Source organism: Molothrus aeneus, chromosome 6, assembly GCF_037042795.1.
Source record: "Molothrus aeneus isolate 106 chromosome 6, BPBGC_Maene_1.0, whole genome shotgun sequence".
Taxonomy (NCBI): domain Eukaryota; kingdom Metazoa; phylum Chordata; class Aves; order Passeriformes; family Icteridae; genus Molothrus; species Molothrus aeneus.
Genome location: NC_089651.1, coordinates 35,296,596 through 35,318,700, shown reverse-complemented (window position 1 = coordinate 35,318,700; position 22,105 = coordinate 35,296,596). Strand labels below are relative to the sequence as shown.

General features: G+C 36.6%; 1 protein-coding gene across 2 annotated transcripts in view; it reads left to right on the top strand.

The window, feature by feature from the left end:
• Positions 1 to 17,959, top strand: part of PRKD1 (protein kinase D1) — a 115,373-nt gene extending 97,414 nt beyond the window's left edge. For both annotated transcript variants that reach the window (XM_066551624.1, XM_066551623.1), the window contains 7 exons: positions 930 to 1,002; positions 1,985 to 2,091; positions 2,514 to 2,675; positions 4,019 to 4,117; positions 5,157 to 5,424; positions 14,701 to 14,786; positions 16,995 to 17,959. In XM_066551624.1, the coding sequence (XP_066407721.1) occupies positions 930 to 1,002; positions 1,985 to 2,091; positions 2,514 to 2,675; positions 4,019 to 4,117; positions 5,157 to 5,424; positions 14,701 to 14,786; positions 16,995 to 17,213 (1,014 nt within the window). In that variant the 3' untranslated portion in view covers positions 17,214 to 17,959. The remainder of the gene's footprint in view (positions 1 to 929; positions 1,003 to 1,984; positions 2,092 to 2,513; positions 2,676 to 4,018; positions 4,118 to 5,156; positions 5,425 to 14,700; positions 14,787 to 16,994) is intronic.
• Positions 17,960 to 22,105: the final 4,146 nt, after the last annotated feature.

Here is a 22,105-nt window from a genome sequence, read left to right as displayed (position 1 = left end):
TTTTGACAAAAACCATCTTCGCGGCACCTTTTCTCGAGATGCAAGAATTATGTGTGGGTAATTTCACAGGCTTTAACTGTGGGTCTGTGTAGGATGTTAATTACTAAATGGAAAAGTGAGGTGTAGAAATACTGGTTCATGGAATTTGCCAACTGAACTTTGTAAAACTGATCACAAAACTTGATAAATATACCATTTCCTGTCATAACTGAGAAATCAGATATTCTTGGTTGTACAAAGATGAAACTCTATGTATGCAAAGGAAGAGTTGCATATATTGAAACACATACATAGAGAATTCTGAGTATCTTTTACTCTAGGACAGTTGGACATAGGTCATGTAGTCAAGTTAAGCAGTCACACTGCTTGCTTTCTATCTCATGGCAGATGGAAAAAGTAGATTCTCCCTGCAGCCAGCTAAAGCTTTGGGACAGCTCTGGTAGTTGTCAGAAAAAGATTGCAAAAAGATTGCCTGCTGGGGATGTGTCCATTTGTTTCCTAAAAAGTAAGACAGCCTTTATTATGAGCTAGACCCTCTTTTACTCTGTTGTACATGCTTCTGGTTAAATATCAGGAAAATAAAGCTGAGCTGCAAGATTTGATGTTTGTTTGAGTCTCCCAAATGAATCTGCTAACAGCTTGTGCTTTAGCCTGTGTTACAGCACTGAGAAATAGTGAGACATGAGACTGCCTCTCTGGCACAAATGGAATATTTTACCCCTCTCAGTGAACCTGTTGAAGATTCATCAGCTTTTACAGCAGTTACAGTTACTATGGCTTGTAAGAAAACACACCGGAAATTTTTGGCAGATAATATATTTTAAATGTACTGTACTAAAAGGATGCTACTTCCCACTAGAAAAAGCAAATGAAATGCAAATTTTCTTTCCATATTCTTAGGGCTTAATATCTGTTGTTTGTATAAACAGGATATTAGCACTGTATACCAGATCTTCCCAGATGAAGTTTTGGGATCAGGACAGTTTGGAATTGTTTATGGAGGTAAGGCTTTGGTGTGTTGTAAAATTGTGCTTAAGATAAAAATTTTCTTAAATGGGGAAAATATTTGGACTCTGAAATGTTTTGTTGCAGAAATTAGCTGTCTGTTGTTTCATTTAAGACATATACGTTCAACAAAATATATGTTTAGATATACTGCAGAAATTGCATATATGTTTATATTTTATATGTTTATATTTTATATGTTTATATTTTGTGTTCCCGAAGTAATTTTGTAGATTGAAGTTTACTGCCCAGTGTGGGTCAATGTCTATCAATAGCTTCATATTCTCTGTAAGTTCTAATAAAGCTGTTCTTTTTGAGAAATGTAATGCATGAAAAAAAACATTATTTTCCCTCTGTGTTTCTTTACATATTCCAGTGAGGCATTTTTTTTGTTTGTTCAGTAGCTTGTTAGAATTGTTTATCTTTTTATTTTCTTATTAATTTTTCCTCTCTCTTTTCTCCTTTTTTTCTGCAGTTTTTTGGGTGATGTATTTAGTTATAGCTGTTGTTTGAGACAGTGTGAAGTGAGAACTAACAACAAATTTCTCACTGAGGTATCTCTGACTCTCTGATAAACCTGGGACAGGCACTAACATGCCTGAAGGCTGTCACATATTTCATTATTTGCTAGTGTGGAGCTATCAGTGAAGGACTAAGCCTACAACCAGCCAGTTGCACAGAATGCAGCTGCAGCTTACACATATATGAGAAAGTTAACTTTGCATCTATACTGTTGAAATTTAGAGCTAACTTTCTCATATGTTTGTTTCTTACATGTTTAAATGGCTTTGTCAGGTGATTGCAAGTTCAATTGTCAAAGAGTAGAAAGAAGAGAAATGACAGAAAACTTTTAATGTCTTATCTGCAAACCGGCTCTGAGGATTACTTGGTTATGGCCATTTGTACAACCCGTGAAAAGGGAACGCTTTTCATAATTAATCATGTTAATTGATAGAGAGCTTTTCTTTTATTAATACAGGGAAGCATCGCAAAACTGGAAGAGATGTTGCCATTAAAATAATTGATAAACTAAGATTTCCAACTAAACAGGAAAGTCAACTTCGTAATGAAGTTGCCATTTTACAGGTACTTTTCTGTTATTTTTTACTGTATTAGCTCCATTATTTATTTCTGTAAATACCAGATGGTAATATAATGATTTTAATTTATAATCATTAGTACCTTTGCAAAAATATTAGTATTTTTGCTGTATATTTTCCATAAAAAGCCAAATGGGTCAGCAATGTCACACAAGGAGTTACAATTTCTGCAGTTTTAAGCACCACACCACAATAAGGAAAATGTATGTTAAACTAATTTGAAATTCATACATTCTTCTGTACTTCCCGTAGAAATTTTGTCCCTGTGGCCTACAGGTTAGGCACACAGTTTAAATTACTGAATACTGAAACATCGTCTAGTTTAGGTGGCAGTGTGAAGTCTGAATATGCAATGATAAAAGCTACTGATCATATTGAGAAATCCAGTGCTGTATTTATCTTCAACAGAATCTTCATCATCCTGGGGTTGTAAATCTGGAGTGTATGTTTGAGACGCCAGAGAGAGTCTTTGTTGTTATGGAAAAACTCCATGGAGACATGCTGGAGATGATCTTGTCAAGTGAAAAGGGCAGACTGCCAGAGAGAATAACTAAGTTTTTAATTACTCAGGTAAGAAATTAATTATAGACCTGGAAGGACATTTGAGGTCAATTATTATCACTATCAACATTATGTTTCTTCTGTTTTCCTTTTGACATAATTTACCTGGCTGGTTTATGAAAATCTGAGTAAAACAGGGTTGATAAAACAGCTTTCTTTACATGACTCTATGTTACTATCTACATTAGTAACCCATTAAGAGGACTTAAAACTTGACACATATAGAGCTGTTGGCTGCTGGGTGGAGGGGACATCAACCTACAGTTTCTCATATGATGGAAGAATTAAGCACAAGAAAGGAAAGCACTAAAAGCAAACCGTTGGAGAGCTACAAAAAGAAATTTGGGCCTCTTGAACTGCCTGATATCAAACCACTGCAGTTCATACTATACACTGTTAAACCTATTTTCTGTGCTGAGATTGGATCTCAGTGCTACCTGTGTCTGAGTCTGGATTCTATTATTACTTCTATTAACAATTTGGTATGGGATTTATTTGAGCTTCCTGTTGTTACATTCCTGTAATATTACCATACTGTTTCTTTGGCTGCCCAAAATACTGGTTTAAATTTAGATACGCACATTGGTAGTGAGCCACCTCACAGTCAGAGAAGCCCATGTTTCTGCAGTCAGGAAAAATGAAAGTAGCAGGAGCAACTCTACTATGGTGTTTAATATTATAAATTCCTTATTTGTTGTAGAACTTAACAGGTTTCCTAGTTTCCAGGCTTTAATGGGCAAAACTGCCACGAGCTTTAGAATTTGATTTCTTCTGTTCACAGGTTCATTCAGCCTCCTCACCATTCACTGCTCTAATGCAGTGGCAAATTCTGTCAGCCCCTGACCAAACAGAAATTGAGTTAAAGCCACACAAAAAGGACGGATATGTCACACTATCACTATATTTATGTGTTTGTAACAGAACAGAAATACATACAACAGTCTCCATTCTTTCTGCCATCAAAAACACTTCAATTGGATCATGTAATATTTCTGTGAAATGTTTTTGGTTGAATCTAGATATGAAAGGTCATTCTGCAAATGTTGCTACATTTAAAGATTTCATGCACAAAAAAGTAAACAAATACTTAGAACCCAGTTTTTAAAAGATGTTTATAGTGTAAGCTCTTGGAGAAGGAAAAATATTTGATGCAGTGAAACATCAAGAAAACTTGAGGCACAGCATTTTGGTTTTTGTTAAGTTTTTTGGTTTTTTTTTCATTGTTGATATTCTTGTAAAAGGTACATTCTTATTGAATTGTTTTTCTTGACACCAGTCCTTGCTTCTCTGGTCACTGATACTGTTCAAACAATATAAAACAAACAACCATAATTTGATTTCTTTATTCACAGATCCTTGTTGCTTTAAGACATCTTCATTTCAAAAATATTGTTCATTGTGACCTCAAACCAGAAAATGTGTTATTGGCATCAGCTGATCCTTTCCCACAGGCAAGTAGAAAATACCCTTTCTTAAGATAAATTGTTGTAACTAATAAGTATTTATGTAACCTGTCTGCACAGAATTTTAAGGTAAGAAAAAGTTGATCACTTATTCAAGCTACCTCATAAAGAAGTTATGTTTGAAAATCCTTGATTCTTGTCATTTGTTGAACTAGATATAATTAAAATATTGAACTAGATTTTCAAGTGTGACATAGCTACTTGTGTGATCATTTCTAATTTGCTCACCCTTAAGCACAAATTACCTTGCTGGTTGATTTGCTCCAGAAAGAAACTTATTTTTCTGAAAGTTCGAATAGGGCTCATGAAGAACAAGAGCTTTCTCTTTAATTCTATACATTTAAATGCCATGTAGATCACAGGATATTTAAATACACATTCTGACTGGTTATATTTCTCATTAAAAGGTGTTTTTATCAGCTTCTGTTACCTTCAGTCTACAGAGTTCATCTATAATTTCCCTCAATCACCCATTTTCAAAATGAGTGCTATTGATAATTTTTAGATAATATCAGTATCAATAATTGGAAGGGAAGGATCTGTACTGAGTTGTTTTAAGCGAGAATTTTCAAGCTGCTTAATTTGTAGAACTCGGACAAGAAAGTTTGCAGAGAGGCAGAGTATAGCTAGATCCATAATAAAATAAGAGTGGAAGTTTAACAACTAACTTTTGTTCATAGTTTTAAGAGAAAGCCATAGGTAAAACATTTTTTCTGTTTGCTGTGTTCTTATGCTATGAATGAAAAGTATTACTATTTATTACTACTTTCATCACAAACCTGAGCTGTTGAGCCTATCCACAACAGTGTTTTATTCATGGAATGAAGGAACAGAAGAGATACAATGGACTGGTATTCCAGTCTACTGTTTCAGTGGAATAAGAATATTCCTCTCAAAGAGGAGTTTAAAAAAAAGTACCCTTGAAGGAACAATAGAGATGCATCTTGCAACTAACTGATGATTCCCCAACTGTGTATTTGATAATAAAATTAATGTATGTCTTACTATAGAATTTTTCATTAAACAGGTAAAACTTTGTGACTTTGGCTTTGCCCGAATCATTGGAGAGAAATCATTTAGGCGTTCAGTTGTAGGAACACCAGCCTACCTTGCTCCAGAGGTTCTGAGAAACAAAGGCTATAACAGATCTCTGGATATGTGGTCAGTGGGTGTCATCATTTATGTAAGCCTCAGTGGTACCTTTCCATTCAATGAAGATGAAGACATACATGACCAAATCCAGAATGCTGCTTTCATGTATCCACCTAATCCATGGAAGGAAATTTCTCTTGAAGGTAATACCTGTTTGTGGTTGTTCTTATTTAAGTGCTCAAAAGAGTAGATGTATTTTGCTTTTATATTTTTTCCTGTAGAAAAATAGAATTTAAAAAAGAAAAAAAAATCCCAGTAATGTAATGTGTCTGTTTTGTGCTATCAGCTGCTTTAGACATTTCCTACAGAGCATGTATAGACTGCATATGGCATAATCTCCTAGCATGGGATCGCTCCAGGAGGTGTTGAAGGAGGCACATAACCACCTACAGATGAGATTGCTATAGAATCTGTGGGGAGCTGAAGCTGCTGTAATTCATCTTGTGTATATTCATTTATGTACCTCATCATTCAGCTCTATTGCATCTGCAGTCTGTTTCTTGTTCTACTTGTTCCAGTAATTGAGTTTGGTTTCAATTGGATGCTGTACTCCGATATCTTTGTGTGGAGAAGATAAAAGCAAACAATTCCATAGATGAGATTTCAGGAACTGTGTGAGAAAATGTCATATAACAGACTTTATGCAGGAGGAAAGGGCCGGGAGATAACTGTGAGACCTTTGAAACTCGAGTTCTGGTCAATGACATCAAAGACTTTTGATAAAAAACAAAAGAACAATGTGACTAGTTCACTAGGAGCATCTTTAAAGAAGGTAAATTAGTTCTATTAAAAATGTGTCTAAACACAACTAAGTAGGCCATTTAAAAAAACAGGCACTTCTGGTTTCGCTAACATTTTCACATATGTAACATTTTCAGGCAGTTTGATTTTCTTTGGGATTTTTTTTAGTCCAGAGTTCTGCAGGATTGTAAGTCTTAAAGCAAAGAAACATTATAAGCATCGGATCTTATATACTTTTCTGAATTGTAATATGTGCCAAACTGAATTCCAATATTAACATTTATAATTTCTGGTATTTACAGTACCGTTTTTCTGCTTTTCAGGTGATGTGTTTAACATACCTGTTAAGCATAGTTTAGAGTAGTGTGCCTAATGCTTACTAAATATTGCAGCCATGTGAGATTCTCTTCTGAAAATGCTCAGAGAGCATTGTTTGTTATTTAACTCAGTGGCAGATGAAGTTTGAAATCTGTTGGAAAAAAAAAAGCTATAAATCTGCACAATTACACACTGAAGTTCTCCTGAACCTCCACACACTTTGATATGTAAGCTGACAGAATCTGTTGGCAGCAATGCTTTATCTGTCGCTAGAGATAAGCAAACAGCAATCAACACAGGGGAAGCTGCAAGAAATTGTCTCCCACAAGTTTCTACTGTGGTAGACAGAAGATCAATTTTTGCACTCAGAGGTGAAGATTCAGTAGAGCACCTACAGAAAACTCACCTACTTGGGTGTTATCTCTCCATTTGTAGAATCACAGCCTTCATTAAGGGTTGATGGATAGCAGGCTGCAAGCATGCAGAAGGGAGGGAAACACACTTTAACGAATTACTAAATTAAAATCTGCTTATACATTGTGATTTTATTACATATTTTGGATTGCTTGGTGATGAACATTTACTCTAAATGAAAACCTGGAAAATGTCTGAAGAGATTCCATTATGTCTAACAGAGGGAGTTGAGGTCTAGATCTCTGTACAAATATTACTCGATAAGGCTTATTTTTAGAGCTCAATTTTGAACTCAAATTCCATATTACTTAGGGAAAATAAAGGAATGTTTTTCTCAAGTCCTGCTTCACTCTCCTGCACAGATTGTGAGAGGGCAGGAGCTGCCCCTGTGGACCTGCTGGCTCCATCCAGTTTCTGTTACCTCTGACAGTGCAGCATGGTTAAAATGCAAACCTGTCCTGGTGTCCTAATGCATCTGATCTGGATTGCAGTTCTGAACAGTGCCATGTTAATTAATGCCACAAATGATTGGATCATTTAGGGGACAAACACAGATTATTTTAGAGATTTTATGAAGGAACTTCTGCATGCCTATTGCAGAGATTGGTGCTAAGGAAAGGTGAACAGCAGTTAAACCTTTTGTGTCATGTCCATGATTATTACTGTGACTCAGAGAGCCAAATGTCTAAAACCTCTTGCAACTGTAGCTATTCCAATGCTCTCTTCAGACCACTGTTCATGTAAAAAGTTTAAGAATGGCTAAACTTCTTTATTCCCATCTTCTATTTTTATTGTAATCAGAGAGGGAAAAGCATTTATTTCTTTGAATTCAAAAGATAGCACAGCAGTTAGAGTGAATTATGCTGTGTTTAGCACCACTTTGGCTTTAGTGCACACCACATTCTTTTCCTGATACTTCCCAAACAACAGCATATTAATTTGTGAGCTAGGAGGCAGAGCGTAGCGAAACTTTAAAAGAAAAAAAAAATGTGATTGATCATATGTAAACAATGTGTCTGGAAAAGTAACAGCAATGGTAAAGTAGCCTTAATATTCCCAATATAAGTTACTTAGTCAGTTACTGGTCTTTAAGTAAAATTGGCTTTTCAAATTTTAAATTGCACTGATGAGGTGATAGATTAATAAAAATCACATGACCCATAACAATTTAAACTGCATGGTAATATAAATAATATACTTAATGTCTAATGGATTCAGAGGAAAAGCACATGGAAATAAGTTGTGTCTTGGAGGAAAAGTGTGCCATATTGGGTAATATTCTGGTCAGCGTTAATTTTCTTGATAGTAACTTTTTCTGTAGCATTTTATGGCAATTCTTAAAATCTGCAGTCATAAGCCAAGAAAAAAGACAGAACTTATTTGAAGATAGTATTTTCTGAATGCTTAATGTTTTTAAGTCACCATTTACAGTTGTCTTCTCTGCCAGTCATTTATATGGTCTAGTCATCCACTGAGTCCTCTCTTTCCATAATGTGTCTGTCTGATGTCATAACCCCTAGATAAATTTCATCAACTCTTCCTGATGAGAAATTTAGCTTTTTTGTGTAATGCTTTGTCCTTCCTTTTATCCATTTAAGATATCCTTTTATCCAACTTAAGAAAGCGAAGACTTTTCAGTTTTGTAGGCTTCTCCATAGGGAGCTCTGATTTTTACCTGAGTGGCTGCATTTTTCCATATTTTTCCAGTAACTTCACTCTTTCAAAAGAACACATCCCAAAATCTGATCCTGTTTTGGGATGTCTAAATAAGATTGTAACACATTACTGGAGATAGGTAGTTTTTGTGGTAGATGTTTGGTATGTTTTAGAAAACCAGGTTTTGTCAGAGCCATTCAGCAATTCATTGCCCAGTCTATTTCTGCTCTCTCTTCAATGTTTGTTGCAGCCAGGCTGCATTTCCAAATTCACTGAATTGCTGTATGACAATTTGAACTTAATTCAGTCCTCATTGTGGCATTTTGCTAGATACTGATATAGAGGACTCTACTTGCAGAATTCCTGTCTATTTTATAGCTTTAAATTTCACATGTCTCAAACATGGAACCTGTTTTCAACAGCTTTGCTGTTTGTTTCCAGTTTTAGCCTTCCAGTCTACCAAATTTGCATCATCTCAAGAGATTTATTTTTACTTCACTACATGACACAAGAAATAAATACTACTAAATATAAGGATAGAACTCCATGATGGATTTTTTCTCTCTGTTAGTATATTTTATGTACTATGACTTCACTGTGGTAGCTATTCTTTTGAACTGTATGGTCCTAAAATGTGCTGTATCAAGATTGGAATTATTCATAGGGTGTTTCATTCTGCTGCCCTATTTTCATAAAACATTGTATTCATAATTCTTTTTTCATCAGCTACCACCAGCACAGCTATTGCTACTAACATAATGGGCTGTGTGATGTACATCACACATCGTTAATTAGGTGCTTCACATTACTTAATATTATTAAAATAACTTGGGAAGAAACAATGCCATTCCTATCATGCATTAAATTTGGTCATGGTGTCCCTGTTACAATGCTTTGTAGTCATATATAAACACCATGGCTGCCTTTGAGTCAGTATTTATTTGTATTTCCAGCATAATGTGAATAGAAACTCTGAGTGCTTCACACATTAATGAGAAAGTCACATGAATGAATGAGCATTGAGTATCAGGAGGTCAATGCATGTTATAGCTCAAAGATGCTCTCTGCCTCTGTAAATGTTTAGCTAGCTGTTAAAAAGGAGGTCTTGGCTCTTCTTACACATTTGGTTGGATAAATTAGTATTAGGAAACCTCTCTTGTAGGGTACAGCTTAGAATTGATAAGGATTTCTTTTGAGAGTACAGCTGAATCTGTGTGCCTGAAAATCTCAGCCAACTGAAGATCATTTTATGCTAAAATAACTGCATGTACACTGGAGCATTTGTCAACAAAGCTGTATTGACTAGCAGCAGGAAAAGGATTTGTGTGTATGAAAAAATTATAATAATGATGACCTCTAATCAATTAACCTATTCCTAGAAAAATCCAGGGTCTAGGAAGTCCTGGACATCCTGTATTAGTGGAAGCAGCTTAAATTTGTACAAATGATGGCAGTAAGAGTAGGTAGTATTCTAGGTGTACTTTTAAAATTCTTAATCAATTATAAATTTATCATTAATTTAGGACTGCTTTTTTTTTATATCCTTCAGGTGATTTCTTGTTTATAACTTATGTAAAAAGTTTAAATCTGTAGGGAAAGACTAAATTAATGATATGTTTGTAATAGGGTTTTTAAGATATTTTGTAAACTTTTGCATTTATGTGAAGGGCACATCCTAGCTCAGTTAAAGCAGTCATTCCTGTGAAAAGCAATTATTCTGTTAATTTGATACTTAGAGTGATAATTGTGACTTTGTCCGTACTACAATTAATTACTTGGTTAAATTAAATTTGGTCATGGTGTCCCTGTTACAATGCTTTGTAGTCATATATAAACACCATGGCTGCCTTTGAGTCAGTATTTATTTGTATTTCCAGCACATTGTCCGTACTACAATTAATTATTTGGCATATTAATAAACTTGCATAAGCAGTATAGAGTCATGAACCTCCTGACTGTGGAAGTTCTTTCTAGTGAATTGAAAGAGCTATCCTAAAATCAAAGGGATACAGAGCTTTCTAAAGTTAGACCATACAGAGGAATACTATAAAATTTTGGAAAGCTCCTCAAATGTCTGATAAGGATTACTTTAAAACGTGATTTAAAATAAAAAATCAGTGAAAATTAATGAAAATACTTAAAAATACTATGTAGTTACTGCCCTCTCCTCAAAACTGCTTCATCTTCCTAGACAGAATATTTAATTTTGTAACAGATGATGCCCAAATTTGGCCCCCTGAAGTTGTATGTCTAAAAGAAATGTCAATGCCTTCCAATTTTTTATCTTCAGTGTTTTTAAGCATTACAATTTAAAATTTAATCATCAAACAATTATTTTTTTTTAATTCAGAAATTGAGTGAACATGAATCTTGCTGTTCACTCATTTTACATGAATTCAAGCCAGACTAAACTTTGTAAGATAGTGGCTGTCAGGATGCTGTCAGAACAGGATGGGGGTTTTGTGAATTTAAACACAGAGAAAAATAGTGAACCTTCCACAAGTCTTTTAAGCATTTTAATTCCAGTACTCACAATGTCATTATTAAACTTCCTAGATTCTTCCTTGCTTTACACTGCCCTGTTCTTTTGTTGCCCTGCCTGTATCACTTGCATCTTGGATTCTGTTACTCAGACAGAACTCTTACAGGTTCAACAAGTGGCATTTCTTGAATTGCATGATTTCCTGATAAAAAGTAGCAAAGACTCTTTGCTGTTGAAGCTCATGTTTTCTTCATTCACCTAAGTTTGAAAACTTTGAATAACAAAGCAAATAAAATTCTATCAGATAGTTTGAGTTTCTACTTCAGGTGTACTTCTAGTAGTCATGCTGCATTTCTGCTTATTTATTTATTTGTGCTTACTCCTTAAGAAGCAAGGGATAGGCAAAACTTTCCTGGCAAAAAGAACTCTAGATAAAAAATGAAACAAAACAGCAAAACTTCTTACAGAGACAGCAATATTGCAGTGGTGAAACAAGCAGCCTGTCTGTGTAAACTGTTTTCAAGTGCTTGGTACTGACAATTGTAACCATCCAGGGAAACTGCCTTTTCACCCTTGTCATAGTTTTCTTTCCTGTCTTTTTTTTTGCACCTTCTCTAGTGATTTTTTCTAGACCAGTGCCTTTCTGGTCTGTTCAACAAGCCATTGGTAATTTCCCCCAAGAATACAAAGAAATATGTTATTACACATAATACATCCTTGTCCTGAAGTGAAAAAAGGGGCAAAGGGGCCCCTAGTCCTGTTGTAACTTGAGGGAGGTTGAATAGTTAAATATGATATCATCACTTGTGAGGCTTACAGTCATATCTGCTTCCAGTTGGTTGCACAGAAGGAATGTAATAGAGACATTATCAACCCTCAGTGGGTACTTGACAGTTACCGAGGCACATGCTGGGATATGTGCACCCACATCACAGCAGTTACCAGGACAATCAACCTCTCATCAACTTCTTGACCTATTTTCCAAACTGAGATTCATAGTAAATGATAGAAAAATGAACTCTGAAGATCATACACACCCAAATACCACTGAAAATAATAAAGAAATGGTAGCCCTACTAATTCACATTCAGCACTGGCTTATATATCAAAAGACAGACTGAAGTCTTACTTCAATACTGCTGAATTTAAGGGTAAGTTGGACAGTGTTGCAGAAGATGCTGATTTTTGTTGATACCCAGATCTTCTGCAGTGGGTAAAGGACTATGTTTTCCTCTTTGAAACATCAGATAAAAACAACGGTCACTACTTTTTGATAGGTGGCATCAAAGCCATTGTGTATGACTGACTTCCTAATCTCTTCCCCATAGCTTGGAACCTGAGAATGTCTCCTATGAATAAAGAGGAAGATTACCCCACTATTTTGGAAAACAAATGAGTTTTAAGAATTGTGCCATCTGTCAGTAATGGTCCTACTGGATATCCACTGACTTTCTTATCCTACATACAGTTCACCAGCATTTTGAGAGGGAGCAAAATAAACACAAGTTAGAGAATTTAGCATTAACTGTACTTGATGCTAAAAGAGTCAGTAGATAACAATCTGTTTGTCCACAATAGAAAAGTAAAATTAGGACCATCTGTTCCAGGAAAAGAATGGCTCAAAGCCTCTGGCAATGCTTTCTTTGTCAAAAGTCTTGAGATGTATTTTTTTATCATTCCCATGATTGCTTTGATTTCCAAGACAGTATTCATCACCAGGAAGTCAGGGCTGCTTTAGTGATAGTCTCCCATTGCCAAGAATAGGCTTGTCTATCAAATTAACTGCATAAATTCAGATAGACGGCCATGTGTATTCTCATTTTCCTGGATACTGTTTCCATTGTTTTCTGCCCCATGGCAGAAGCACACATAAAGCCCTAGATGGCAAATCCAGCCTGCAGAGAGGAAGTTTCTGTTAAAAAAGAAAAGCTTTTCCGTATTGTTGTACAAAATACAACCTCAGAGATAATTGGTTTAAAGAATTCTGTCCCATCTCATACTCTTAAAACAGACAAGATGATTATTCAGCTCCCTTAATACCCAGCTGGCAACAATATTCATCTGACGTGTTTCAGACCCGGTGCCCCTCAGTGATGCCATGAGTCCGTGTTACTTTCGAGACCATCTTTCCCTGTCACCATGATATAAACAGAGAAATAAAGATGTAAACCAGCATACTTTGGACAAGCCAAAGGATAATGTGATGAAATGGAAAAATTGCAGGAATATTATCATTCCTTGTGGCTAGTCAGTTATTCTGGAATAGCAGTAACTTTCCACCAGAACTCATGCTGAACATTTAGCACCACCTAATATGATTTAACCTTTCATTATAGCCTCTTTGTTTTTTTAATGTTTTTCTGTAATTGCATTCAAAGCTCAGCACTCTCATTACAGAGATTTTTCCAAATGGGTCACTCATTGCAGTTCCATGCATTGGTCATTGGCTCATGGGTCTCATCCCTTCAGGCACCACAGCACACATACCTACAGGGTGAAAGAGTTGGCTTTGTTCAGCCTGGAGAAGTTTGCAGGGGAGTCCATATAGTGCCTTGAACTACCTAAAGGAGGCTACAAGAGACCTTTTACAAGGGCATGTAGAGATAGGACATGGGGTAATTACTTTTAACTGAAAAGAGGGCAGGTTTATGTTGGTTATTAGGAGAAAATTTTGACTCTGATGGTGATGATACAGTGGCACAGGTTGCTCCGAGAGGTTGTGCATGCCCCATCTGTGGAAGTGCTCAAGATCAATTGAGCAATCCAGTCTAGTAGAAGGTCTCCCTACCCATGGTAGTAGAGTTGGATCTTTAAGGACCTTTCCAACCTAAACTGTTCTGTGATTCTGTGAACCTCAGTGAATCATTGACTCCAAAACCACAGAAGTCATGAAATTGTTAAAGATGCCCTTCTCACTTTTCGGACACTGCCTACTGTTGACTAGCAAGCAGAAGCAATGCTCAGTTCAAAAGAATAGCATTGCAAGACTTGATGACTTACAAAACCTAATTTCTCCACTCAGGGACTGGGAAGGTGCTGCTGTCAGTTGTGACGCTGAAAGTCTCAGAAAAATATGTACATATATATTGTTTACTGTGGTACCTGAAGAATGCTGTTCTTGGAAGGAAAATGTTAAAGGTGGAAGATTTGCCAACGAGGGAGTATTTTTACTCGAAGTGACCTTGCACCTTGCTGCTAAAAATGTTGGTGTAGGAAAACTCCATTTATTATGCCTAGTGTTGCTCATTCTCTGCCTCTTTTGAGAAGTAGAATTCGCACGTAGAGATAACGCACTCTCGCAGACAGGCTTGAGCCTCGTGCTGGGAGAGAGATCACTGAAGCACAGCCTTGAGATGAACTGGGGGTGCACACAGCCCTTTGATATATTGGGGCAGGCAGTGCCCCCCTTCTGCCAGGATGAGCTGAGCCTAGCAGAGCTGGTGTCCCCATGCCTGTGCAATGGAATAGACCTTCTCCTTGCATTTCAGCTTTGTGGTGGTTGCTTTGGTTGCCTCTATGTGTCAAATCACACAACTGTAGACCTCACATGAGTTTTTTTTCTCTTGAGCAGGATACGTGTGAGAATTATTTTCAGGCAACTGTTCAGTAAGAGTTGTAATCCCATTAGGAAGGGTTGCATGGGTGCCTTCAGGTACATCAGCATTGACTGCAATTTGTAAAGAACTGGAGTAAGAAGGGATAACTGCCCTCTTTTTACAGCCACCATGTCTGTGTGGCTCTCTGTTTGCATGTCCTAGTTGAAACAAATACATTTTAACTAACATTTTCGAATATTATTTGTTTTCAGCTATTGATCTCATAAATAATTTATTGCAAGTGAAAATGAGAAAGCGCTACAGTGTGGACAAGACGTTAAGCCACCCATGGTTACAGGTATTTCTCTAAATTCCATGGTTTTACTTTTGCGTTTGGACTCTAAACATATAAAAAAGTCTTTAAGCACAGCGGAATCTAAGAAAATCTACTAACCTCAATATAATTTTAGGTCCTTAGAAGCTCATGCTTGTTCACCAATTTACCTATGGTTTCTCATTAATTTCTGAAGTATTAGATTCCAATACTAAACATCCTCATGCTGTCAAAATACATTAAAAAATATTTTATCATTTTTGTCTACTTAGAAAATCGTGTATATTAAAAAGTCCTTGTAGTCATTTGACTTACATTATTTCATTGCCTGCAGTTTACTCTGATTCACTTCTTATTAAAATTAATCAACGGGCTTTCACTTCACAGTCATCACAAAAACTAATGAAATTGTGTGCTTGCCAGGAAAATACATTAACCACATTCAACTGAATTCTTCAAGTAAAAACTGAGATGTAAGGAATTTTTAAGATGCCAGCAGTCTCTGTCTTGTGCTCACCATATGATATGGTAATTTTTTTTTTATCCTGGCGGCAGTGTTTACTGCAAGTTTAAGGCCTAAGACAAAGCAGTGAGGAGCCAGGGCCTGTTCCATCATTCCAGCCAAGGAGCAGGGAGGCCTGGGGTCAGCCCAGGCCAGGGCATTGTGTTCCCTCCCTGGAGATGAGGACAGGCTAAGGCCAGACAGATGCATTAGCCTGTCGGATCTCCCAAGGGAGATTTGTTTGTGTCTAGGAAAGTAATCATGGCACAGGCATGGCATAGACCAGATGCATAATCCCCAATCCCAAAGGAATTCTTTATCAAATCAGAAAACTGAGTCCTACTTCAGTATGTTATAGCTGATACTGTGTCTCAAAGTAGATGGTGACCTTCTGGTATAGGAGGAAAAGGGCTGTAACTGCTCATGCTGCACCCCACCTTTCTCAGGGATGTTTATCTGGAGCTTGCTCTCTTCTCCTCAGATTTCCTGCCCCTCACTAGTTTTTTTCCTCCAAGACCACTCCTCTGCCTGTCAACCATCACAGAATGCATTTGCTTGAGTCTGTGGGGACCAGAAGTGTCTGGGCTGAGGTCTACAGCAAGGATGCTGGCTGTCTCATGTGACAGGACAGGGTCCTTCTCCTCTAGATCCACTTTTATTGCTTGTGTACTAGTGAGTGGATGTGAGCTAAGATGAGGCAGTTCAGCAGCAGCTCTAGCCCCAGGGATGGGATGAGTCCTCTGTCTAGAAGAGTCCTGCCTTGCAGGCTAAGGAAAGATAACAGTGGTTATTTTTCCTTACAGGGCAGTGAGTGGAGGACACTTAGCGGTGTTCTCTGAGAGGATGACTCTAAGAAATGGGCCAAAGTATATGTGATACTAAAGATGAAAGCTTTATGCGTTTACTTTGTTTAGGCTTTCTGGTGCTTTGGCTATGTGGTTAGGGTTGTGTCTTAGGCTGAGACAAGGTGAAGGAGAAAAAAGAAAACTGGATACAGGATCATGAGGAGACATTAGTCTGCATGGGGCTAGCATTGGCTCTATTACTGCAGGTTCATGTGTGCTTTGGGTGGGAATAAGAAAGGAAATTATTAAACTTGCATACTTTGGACAGATGAGAGGCTGCAGAGCATAATGGTCTAAATAGCATGAGACTCAAACTAACTTCCATCCTTACATTTGACTGTCAACATGGAGCTCCAAACTACCTTAATGTTTAGATGTATACATTTCTTTGAGGAAACCAGTAATTGCCCAAGTTCAGAAAAGGAGATTTTTCTAGCCCAAGCTGAATTTATGTTCTGCATTATTATAATGAGATACAGACTTAGCTGTCTTGACTGATACAGATCACTAGAATGTATTTGTATGATTTAAAGATGTTTCTTCTTCCTTATTCATCTTGTGACTAGAAGGAGGAATTGCTTTACCACCATGCCTCAGTTAGATATTATGGCAATCTATACATATCTGTACATTTTGCAAAACAACCTGTAACAGCTCAATACTATAATTGTGACAATTCAATTAAATTAATTTATTAAAAAATCCTCTAGAGATGAAATTTATATCTTTGGGCAGATTTCACATTTATATAAGATTTTTTCCATTCTAGAGCAATAGGGATGATCCTTAGATAGCTGAGTTAATAGCACTTTGAGTGTTATTGATAACAAAGGGAGTATAATTTATTTTAGGAAATCTAAAAGTATTACTGTTACTCTTTTTCAGGACTACCAAACCTGGTTAGATTTAAGGGAACTGGAATGTAAAATGGGGGAACGTTACATCACCCATGAAAGTGATGACTCCCGGTGGGAACAGTATTCAGAAGAACATGGATTGCAGTATCCAGCACACCTTATCAGTCCAAGTGCTAACCATAACGAAAACACCAAGCTAGAAGAAACAGAAATGAAAGCCCTCAGTGAGCGTGTCAGCATCCTTTAAGTTACATCCCCTATAATCTGTCAAAACACTGTGGAATTAATAAATACATACGGTCAGGTTTAACGTTTGCCTTGCAGAACTGCCATTATTTTCTGTCAGATGGGAACAAAGCTGTTATGCTGTTACACTGTTGATATATCTGAGTTGCCAAGACAAATCAACAGAAACATTTTTGTGTGACCAACTGTGTTGTATTTACAAAAGTTCCCAGAAACACTAAACTTGTTATTGTGAATGATTCATGTTGTATTTAATGTATTAAAACCTGTCTCCACGGTGCCTTTGCAAACTAGTGTTTTTCTTACTTGAGCCTCATTTTGGTAAGAGAGAACTTTCCCGGGAAGATCTCGGGGGTATTTTGTGCATTGTTAGTATTGTAATTGTAAGCAAACTCTTGAAGAGTAGATTATAACTGCTGTTCTGTGAACAACTTCTACCATTTGGATAAAAGCTTTATTTGGTGTTCTAAAAATAGAAAAGGCAAAAAATAATGAATTGCATAGAATTGTACAGTTTCAGATAACCTGTGTTTTTGTAAGTTCCTGTATATAGATACACATGCACACAGTATAACTTGCTCTTAAGCCTAAATGCCTTAGTAAAATATAAACTGCAGCATGTCAGTTGTATTTCCCCTTTTCTTAAAATATTCTTCTCTATTATGAATATTCTCTAATATGTACATTCAAAAGCTAAATAACATGTTGACTTTGTGTATGTTTTCAATAAAATTCTTGTTAAAATAGGTTAATTGATGAAACTTTCTGTTTAAAATAACCCTGGAGTGGCATCAGAAGTATGTAGAATAAATTAATTCATCATTAAGAAGACAGCGTTGGAGGTAGGAGGGAAAATGCTGCTGGACAACATCTGTTCCTTTCACACATATTTTATAAGAACCTAATGGGTCTGATTTTGTTCAGTTTTGAAACACATTGAGGGAGTGGGGAAGTTGATGCATTAACAGAATTTTAGTTTTTTGAGAAATGCGCTGCTTCTGCTTTTCCACTGAGTTCCACTGAACTGCAGATCTTTCTTGCTCTTCTTCCCCTGAAAACTTTAAAGATGATAATTTTCATTTCTAACTATTACTTAGACTACCAATGCTAAGCTATTTAGTTTTAACAGTGAGAGATGTTCAGGCTGCACTGTAAAAACACGTGACAGAGGAATTCACTGAAAAGCTGAAGTTTATTCTACGCTGTTGTCTGTCTTGGAAAAAAAAACAGTTAATGTATAGGTTGTAGTGTAAGACTTAGGTTAAAAATGTAAAGATGCATTGGGCTAGAGGCAGAAGTACGCAAAGATAAGAGCTAATAGCCACATATGGTAAAGCTCCACTGCTCAAATATTGGCTTTATGTTAGTCATGAGCTCTTCTTTAGATAAATTCATTCTTTCATTGAAGAAGAGCTTGGTCCTGAGAAAATTTTTGCCAGATACATAACATCACTAAAACCAGAAGATTTTTTCCTCTGTATTTTACACCTCTGCTGGATGTTTAGTATGTACTATAGAGGAAATGAAGAAAAGGCACCTCTATTCAAACAGAAAAAATTATATTATAGAAAATTTAAAAGTATTGTGAAAAATTATTTATTAATCTCTTCTCCTTCCTCCCCACTTTCTTTCACTTCTTCCACTTCCAAAAAACCAAAATCCTTTTTTGCTTAAGGTCTTTTATAATCATGGCCTTTTGACGTGTTCTGAAGAAGTTCTTGTTGGGCAAGGTCAAACGTGTCGACTATTCTGCCATGCTGTATTTTTCTGCCATATCCATATTTTTTTTCAGGATGTTCCTACAAGACTAAATATTGGCTAATCATTGGCCATTGTTTATTTTTCTTTCAGCCTTAAGCTTAATCGTCAATTGACTGTAAAGTAAACATGAAAATAGAGTTGGGCTAAGTATCAAATTTTCTGTTAGTAAAAGTGCATGTGCTTGAGTACATTTAAAAGTAAGTCCACTTACAGGCGCACTCTTGACTCATGGATATAGGAAGATTATATCTATTCCAGTCTATGAGTACTCCAGGGGTCAAGTCAAAGAAACTAACTTTTCTAAGAGGAAATTAGGAGAATTACCAGAGTCATATAAACTTTTTTCAGATGCTGATATCATGACTGCTCATAAGGAGCCCAGATATGACAGAAGTGCATTAATTGTGTTGTGTCATTCCCTTAGTATTAACCAGTAACAGATTTAAAGCTCTGCTTTCATATTGATCAATTTAGATGAATTGGGATTTTAGTAGTTGACTTGGTTTCATTTACAATTAATGTACTAATTCTTGAGCAAAGGTGGTTTTCAACAAAAAAAATTCTCAGAAATATGAAATGACATACTGGCACTCTGTTCTTAATCATGGACAGTAGTGTAGAAATTAAGTGAGAAAGCAAAACACTATAACTTTCAACAGCATGTGTAAGAAGGTGGGTGACAAAAACTGCAACTTTCAGTGAAAAATGAAGAATATTGAGTACTTACGCTAAATCCCAGTGTCTGCTGATTTCTTCCATAACAAAGGTTGGCATGCACATGAGTTTGCTCAGCACAGACCTATGTTAATCAACTTTTTCAATCTCATGGAGCACTTCCAATAAACTGTTTGCCAGTGGAGCAGAGACAAAAGTATAAATAAATTTCTTTCCTAAGAAACTTTCTGACTAGTCACTAAACATGGCTTCCAAGAAACTCTTATTACTAGGGGCACATTTCACTTATTTTCATCTCCATGGCTGTTTTATTTTTGTTAGGGTTTTTGAGTGCTGAAGCTCGCTTCATCACTTTAAGAAACTTGTGCAATATTCATTGCTTTTCAAAAATAATCTGCCTTTAGCCAATATAATACATTAATTTTTCCCTGCTGTTGTTCAAAAATATTACACTGTGAAATCTGAGTTGTTTGCATTTGTGCCAGACAGATGAATTCACTGATTCCTAACTCGTAGCCTAAATGGAACAGACACATCAGCATCAAAGTGTACTGAAGCAGTTCTGGGGTTGTGTTGTCCTGTATAATTTTCCTTTGGTTTTTTTTTGGGTTTGTTTGTTTGTTTTTTTTTTCTCAGGCAAAACGAATGGTGAGCTACTCTGTGGCAATATTTCCATGGCCTTTACCATTTTCTATTATGCCAACAGTTTCTGCACATGCATCATGGAAGCAAAACCAACAGTGGTTATGCTGCATAGAAATGTTGACCTGTTGATGTTATTTCCTTTTCTGCTACACCATATTCTATGCATATCAAGCACATGTGTACAGGTAATCATACATCTGAAGACACATTTATTGTGTCAAAACTTAGCTGTGGAGTGCAGAGAAGTATCCAACAGATACTTGGAAATCAGAATTTCTGATTTATGTGGGGTAGCCATTTTCATTTCTACAATCTTTGGTAATTCAGAAACAGTTTATCCAGTGTCTTGTCCAGTTTAACTAAAAAAAAAGTGAGCAAAAGGATGCCCTTGTGCAATTTGTACAGCTCAAGTGTCACCATCCATCCATCCATCCATCCATCCATCCATCCATCCATCCATCCATCCATCCATCCATCCATCCATCCATCCACATCTTCACATCACAGGATGGAAAGGAATTCCCATCAGTATGCCTTTCTCTTCCATTGTCTCAGATATGTATCAGACCTCCTCATTCTCATCTTAGCAAGATCTCTTCAAAAGGAGTTGGATACTCTACTTTCTGTGTTTTTCACCCTCCCTACTCTTACCATTCTTCACCTCACTCCTGAAAAGCCTTCCTAGAGTCTCATCTCTCCAGGAGTTAATAAACAGCAAATCCTGTTCTTGTGTCAAGGCAGTAGCTGGTTTTTGTCTTAAAAACAGGGGGTTTTTTTTGTTTGAAAGATTATTTGTTTCACATTATTAGATAAACCAATACCTCTTCTGCACACCTGAATTTTTCCTGGACAATGAAGTCAGAGACATGATGGGGAAAATGCTAAGCTGATACAAATATCTGGCATTCTTTCAAATAACGGAGAAAGGAAAAGGAAAAGAAACCTGCTAAGCAAATTTTTAGAATTAATCACTAGGCAGGTTAATATATATATTCTTCAGTCTGTAAGACTGGGCAAAAGATTAGAGTTGGATAATTATGAATTATGGAGCAGTATTATTCAGCTAGGTGTACTAAAATATTGGCATCCTGGAAAAGCTCTACTTCATGCAGATACCCCAGAGACTAGTACCTGTAGTTGTTTAGGACCCCAAACTTAGCTAAACTTACCACTTTGATGGAGAAACTAGTAAGTTTTTTTTTCCCCTAGAAAAATAGACCAAACTGTATTCAACAAAGGAAGTCAGGCACACGCACTGGCCATCTTCTGCCTCACCAGTCCTGTGGCATCTGAACTAAAAACTCATATTACTGGAGTTTTCCATGCATATGCCAGGTGGGAAATAACCAAATCAAATGTAAACCAGAGGAACTCTCTTGGTAGATCAAGCACTTTCCAGTGGTGACAAATTTGACATGTAAGTGCGATGCAATTTCACTTTGCTTTTTGTTTACCTTGTTTCTAGCAACTGGAGGGAGTCAATGTTGAAACTGAAGTCTACTGAGTGAGCTAATATTTGTCTGTGCTTCTTGATGCATCATTGCTTTATTTCAGTGAAGAACAGGGAGCACACGTAAGAAGTGTAAACTATTTTGCTGCCTTACTAAACACGTCTACAAGCTTGAGCATCACCTGTTCACAAATAAGAATTTAATAAAAGTCTACTTCAGTTTCAGACTGAAAACTTGCTCTTTTGAAAGGCTCTATGAAATGAAATGTTTTGCATGGGCATCCAAGCACTAAGGTCCTAAACTAAGGGAATCTATCTCTTCTGTGAGTCTGGAGAACCTGGGGCCTCACTCTGCAGAAGTC